General features: G+C 42.8%; 1 protein-coding gene and 1 pseudogene across 1 annotated transcript; one reads left to right on the forward strand and one right to left on the reverse strand.

Moving 5' to 3' along the window:
- Positions 1 to 763: 763 nt before the first annotated feature.
- Positions 764 to 1,033, reverse strand: LOC114212908 (mitochondrial import inner membrane translocase subunit Tim9-like; annotated as a pseudogene).
- Positions 1,034 to 1,971: 938 nt separating this feature from the next.
- Positions 1,972 to 2,996, forward strand: LOC114212860 (olfactory receptor 1L4). The gene has a single exon (XM_028107875.1). The coding sequence runs from the start codon at positions 2,064 to 2,066 to the stop codon at positions 2,994 to 2,996; it is 933 nt and encodes a 310-aa protein (XP_027963676.1). The 5' UTR covers positions 1,972 to 2,063.
- The last annotated feature ends 3,004 nt before the right edge of the window (positions 2,997 to 6,000 follow it).

Consider the following 6,000-nt stretch of genomic DNA (forward strand, 5'->3'; position numbering starts at 1 on the left):
ATGCTGGCAATCATACTGCAACTTATATGCATCAAATGAACACATTTTACAGCTTAAGTTTACACAATGTCATATATCAATTATATCTCAATTAAAATAAATAATAAATATCTACTGTCTCAGCAAATATCAAGTATATAAAACAATATTACTAACTTTTGTCACCACACTTTACATTAGATTTCCAGAACTTACTGACCTCACAAATGGAAATTTGTACCTTCTGTTCGACATGTCCCCATTTCTCCCATCCTAGCCTCTGGCAACCACCACTGTACTACTCTCTGTTTCTATGAATTCATCTTTTTTAGATTCAGCAATAAAAAGAAGGAAATCCTGCCAATTGCAACTTGGATGGAACTTGTGGGCATCAAGCTAAACAGAGAAAGACAGCTACTGTCTAATATCACTTACATGTGCAATCTGAGAATTGGCACTTTAAATTGAATCTTCCCTTTATAGAAGTACAGTATCTCCATTTATTCAGACATCCTTTTGTGTTCTGTTACACTTTCTTCAGAGAGATCGTTCTCATCTCTTTTTACTTTTTTCTATCAGATTTATTGCTAAATAGTTTTTACACCTTTTTTGGAAGAAACAATGGTTTGATTGTTTAAGATTTTTATTTATTTGAGAGAGAGAGAGAATGTGCGAGTGGGGAGGGGCAGAGGGGGAAGGAGGAAGAATCTAGCAGATGAATCCTGTTTTTCATCACAACAACTGCTGGCATTGTTTCATCAAAAGTCCACCCATCAGGATTTCTCTATCCTGATTGGCCAAGGGGTCCTGCTTTGGTTGCCAGGGCCTCCTTCAGCTAAATATGATATTCCTGAAATCTCATGGATATACTTTGTGTCATTTTTAAATATTTCTGTTAGCCATGTTCTGAACAGGTGGTCTCCTCAGGTTTTACTTCTCTTGTTGTGAAGTCTTAAACAGAGTTCAAATAGCAGGTTTCTGTAAGTTGACTGTAGGTTCCAAGAAATTCCTTAAACTGTTTGGTCTGATCAGATTCTGGTATTTGTGCTGCCATATGCTTTTGATATGATTATACCTTTCCTGATGCATGACTTTCCTTGTTGTTCTGGAAAATTAGTTCTCCAACCTCTGCTTGAATGTCTCCACTGAGGCCTGATTTCTTACTGGAGCATAAACTCTCACATCCTACACCAGTGTGAGGCAGGGGGGCTGCACTACCAGTAGATGTAGGGACAGAGGGTCTGGATCAGGGCAGGCACTGCAGTAACTGGAGGGTTAGACCTTCTTGCCATTGCCAATTGAAACCTTTTACTCCATTACATTTTTCTACTATAGGATAATATTTATATTTGCATGGTATCTTATATCTGGCCACTGTGATAAATCTTTATAGGTTTAAAAATTCTCAGATGAGTACCTTGGATTTTTTTTAGATAGCCAAACAAGCCAACTAAAAATAATGACAAAGTAAATGTTATGCCTATTTCATTAATTTTGTTTTTTCACTGGCTTACACTACCATCTGAGCACTATAGTTTAATAGTGGTAACAGAAGCCATCCTTGCCTTGTCTTTTCCCTAACTGGTGGAATGGGATGTTTACATTCAAAGTTTTCTATTCTGGTAAGTATAAATGTTTAGAATGAGAGCTTCATAGTTTTTTAGTCAAAATAGCTCATGTATATAAAGCCATCCCCTGGACGAAGAAGAAAAAAAAAAATCTAAGGAGTTGCTCAAGGAATGACCTAAAAAGAATATTTAGAAAGAGAACTGAGAAAACTCAAACAAATCACACTAACAGAATTTCAAAAAAAAAAAAAAAAAAAAAGAAAAGAATTACCTAAGGACACATGGGAAAATATTAGTTTCTCATGTAGAAAGCATCTTGGAATTTTCTTATTTTTCTCTTACTAGATCTTACTCCCTCTTTTTCTAGAATGCCTTGAAGTAAATACTCTTTAAAATGAGAAGAAATATCAATGGGCTTTTTTATAACCTGGAGATTAGGGAAGAAGCTGACTTGATGAAATTGCCCTTCACATCTCTCCAACTGCTTCTCCACACCCTGCCCACAAAGGCACAGACATGGAGACAAAGAACTACAGCAGCAACTCAGGCTTTATCCTCCTGGGCATCTCTTCCAACCCTCAGCTACAGAAACCACTCTTTGCCATCTTCCTCATCATGTACATGGTCACTGTCACGGGCAATGTACTCATCACCCTGGCCATCCACTCTGACTCCCGACTCCATACCCCTATGTACTTTTTCCTCAGCAACCTGTCCTTCATGGATATCTGCTTCACAACAGTCATCGCGCCCAAGATGCTGGCAAATTTACTATCAGAGACCAAGGCTATCTCCTTTGTGGGATGCCTGGTCCAGATGTACTTCTTCATGGCCTTTGCAAATACTGACAGTTACCTGCTGGCCTCTATGGCCATAGACCGGCTGGTAGCCATCTGCAACCCTTTCCACTATGATATGGTCATGAATCCACGGCGTTGCCTCCTCATGCTGCTGGGTTCCTGCACCATCTCCCACCTGCACTCCCTGCTCCGGGTGCTACTCATGTCCCGCCTACCCTTCTGTGCCTCCCATGTCATTAAGCACTTCTTTTGTGATACCCAGCCTGTGCTAAAGCTATCTTGCTCTGACACATCCTCCAGCCAGATAGTAGTCATGACCGAGACCCTGGCTGTCATCGTGACCCCCTTCCTGTGCATCCTCTTCTCCTACCTGCGAATCATCATCACTGTGCTCAGAATTCCCTCTGCAGCTGGCAAGTGGAAGGCCTTCTCTACCTGTGGCTCCCACCTCACTGTAGTGGCCTTGTTCTATGGGAGTGTCATCTATGTCTATTTTAGGCCCCTGTCCATGTACTCAGTGGTGAAGGACCGGGTAGCCACAGTCACGTACACAGTAGTGACACCCATGCTGAACCCCTTTATCTATAGCCTGAGGAACAAAGATATGAAGAGGGGTTTGAGAAAATTAAGGGATGGAATTCACTCATAGAAAGAACATATAGATGGAACACCTTAATTGGGAGATGACCTAAGAGGTGATCACATTATCTTTCCCTCCTACCCACTTTTCACATGGCACCCAAACAGGTTGAAGAAGGTAGTGATGGAAAGCAATAAGAGCCCTAACCTAGAAGCTAGAACACTTGGTTTCTATCAGACCTTGACGGATTACATGTACAATCCCAGGCCAAGTGCTGCTAGGAATCCACATTTCAGGAAAACTCTTTCTGCCACCTATATAAATAAAGTTATCTTGAAGTGGAATAAAGCTATCTCCAAATACCTCCTCCATGGGTTTGACTTTGGGTAATACTCAAGAAAGTACAAAGTCCTTTCTTGGTTTTGAGTGTAAGAAGTTACATGACTTCAGTAGGGAATTGGGAAAGACTTCTTGGAATAATGACCTAAGGTTATCCTAAAGGATGGATTGATTTTGACAGATCAAAGTTCAGTACAGCAGGAAATAGGCAGAACATTCCAAATAGTGGGACCCACACAAAGAGGAAGAAGCAAGAAACACTGGAATGTGTTTGAGGGACAGTGGAGAGCCCTGTGAGGCTTGTTCAGTTTGAGAACAGAGACAATAAGGCTGGAAAGATGGAAGAATCTACAAAGCAGATGCGGTGTCCGCCCCAACACCAAGGTGTCATCACAGTGAATTCTCAGCACTTGACTTCTTTTCCCTTCCCCCTTCCTTCTGCCTTTGTCCACATGGCCATGATCCTCACTGAAATGCCCTTTATATCCTGGAAAAAAGCAATGCATGTCAGTCAAGATAAGCTAGGTTATGCTGAGGAAACAAAAAATGTTAAAATCATTGGACCTTGAAACCAAAGATTTATTTCATATTGACACTGCATGTTCACCATTGAAAAGCATAGAGTGCGGGGCGGGGGGGGCAGGAGCAAGATGGCGGAGGAATAGGAGACCTGGATGTCGTCTGGTCTCAGGAATTCAGCTGAATAGGGATCAAACCATTCTGAACACCTATGAACTCAACAGGAGATCGAAGATAAGAAGAGTAACAACACTCTGAACAGAAAACCGACCACTTTCTGGAAGGTAGGACGTGCAGAGAAGTGAATCCAAGGCGATATTCGGGAGGATAGACGGCGAGGGAGGAGGCCTCCGTTGGCCGCTTCTGGCAAGTGCTAGAGCCGCGGAGCACAAAATCGGAACTTTTAGAAGTCGGCTCCGCTGAGGGACGTCGCTCGCTCCAGTCGCTAAGTGGGGGGTGGGACCCTCGCAGGACAGTGTGGTCTCAGGACCCTCGGGGTCACAGAAAGACCGGGGGTGCCTGAGTGCGGCACAGCTCCCACATATCGAAGCGGGGAAGCCGGCTGCAGAGACGGAGCCGAGGCGCGGGCTCTCACCTCGGGGTTGCCATAAACTGTGATCCGCGGCCCACTCGGGCCACTGCTCCTCCAGCAGGGACCCAACAAGCGGCAGAGCCGGGGAGACTCCCCTTCCTCCCCTGGGAGGAGCGGCGCGGGAGCGCACCGCAGGGATCTGCTGGGTTTGGAGACTCCACACGGGGTCGGGTGCCAGAGATAGAAACGCTCGGTCACAGGCCGGGTGAGCGCGGAGTGCGGCCGGAGACCGGGGAGACGGGAGTGACTGCTTTTCTCTGGGGGCGCACTGAGGAGCGGGGCCCCGAGTTCTCAACTCCTCCAGGTGGAGATAGGGAGGCCGCCATTTTCGCCCTGGTCCTCCAAAGCTGTACCAGAGCTTGCAGGGAACAAAAGCTCCTGAGAGCAAACCCGAGCAGCTTGCTTAGCCCGGACTCACAAGGGCGGGGCAATTCCACCTCCGGCAAAGACATTTGGGAACCACGGCAACGGGCTCCTCCCCCAGAAGATCAACTCGAACAACCAGCAAGCCAAGACCAAGTTTACTGATCAAGGAGAACGGGAGAACTCCAGCGCTACGGGAATACTGCACATAGAATTCATGGCTTTTTTACCATAATTCATTAGTTTTTCAAAGTTAATTTTTTTAACTTTTTTTTGAATTTTTCTTTTTCCCTTTTTCAAACAAGATCTTATCAATCCCTTTTTTAAAAAAATTTTTTTATTTTTCATTTCTAGAGTCATATTTTTGTCCCTTCATACTAGTTACCCTTATTTTTGGCTAATATATATAAGTTGTTCTCTCTTTAAAATTTTGAGATACAACTTCTTCTAACAGATCAAAATATACCCTAAATCACTAGTGTACGGCGTTGTTCTATTCTCCTGCCTGATCACATTCTTTCCCATTTTTTTCTTTTTTTTCTTTTTTCTTTTATTTAAATCTTCTTGTTTCTTTTTAAAAACAACTTATCTTATCAATTCCTTTTATAAAATCTTTTATAATTTTCATCTTTACAGTCATCTGCCATCCCTTCATTGTATCAACCCTTATTTTGTACATACATAAGTCTTTCTTCCTTTAAAATTTTAGCAGGCACTTTCTTCTAACAGACCAAAATATGCCCTAAAGCTAGTGTGTGGCACTGATCTATGCACTACCCTGATCATATTTGATCATATTCTGTTTTGTTTTGTTCTGTTTTTGTTTGTTTTTATCTTTTTCTTTCTCTTTTTTTTTTTTTTTTCTCTTCTTTCTTTCCCTTTCTTGTCCCCTGGTTTCAGGTCTTTTCTGATTGGTATAGAGTATATTTGCTGGAGACGTTGTTAACCTGTTAACATTCCGTTCTCTCATTCATCTGTTCTCCTCTGGACAAAATGACAAGACGAAAAAAATCACCTCAGCAAAAAGAACAAGAGGTAGTACCGTCTGCCAGGGACCTACTCAATAGGGACATTAGTACGATGTTGGACCTAGAGTTCAGAATCATGACTCTAAAGATCCTGGCTGGGCTTGAAAAAAGCGTGGAAGTTATTAGAGAAACCCTTTCTGGAGAAATAAAAGAACTAAAATCTAACCAAGTCGAAATCAAAAAGGCTATTGATGAGGTGCAATCAAAAATGGGGGCACTAACTGCTGGGATA

This window comes from Eumetopias jubatus, unplaced genomic scaffold (assembly GCF_037043125.1).
Source record: "Eumetopias jubatus isolate StellerSeaLion01/CBP00866 unplaced genomic scaffold, mEumJub1_p1.0 scaffold_15, whole genome shotgun sequence".
Lineage (NCBI taxonomy): Eukaryota > Metazoa > Chordata > Mammalia > Carnivora > Otariidae > Eumetopias > Eumetopias jubatus.

Bases quoted from the DNA above. Each gene is read 5' to 3' on its own strand.
- LOC114212860 (XM_028107875.1), top strand. From the start codon at position 2,064: ATGGAGACAAAGAACTACAGCAGCAACTCAGGCTTTATCCTCCTGGGC.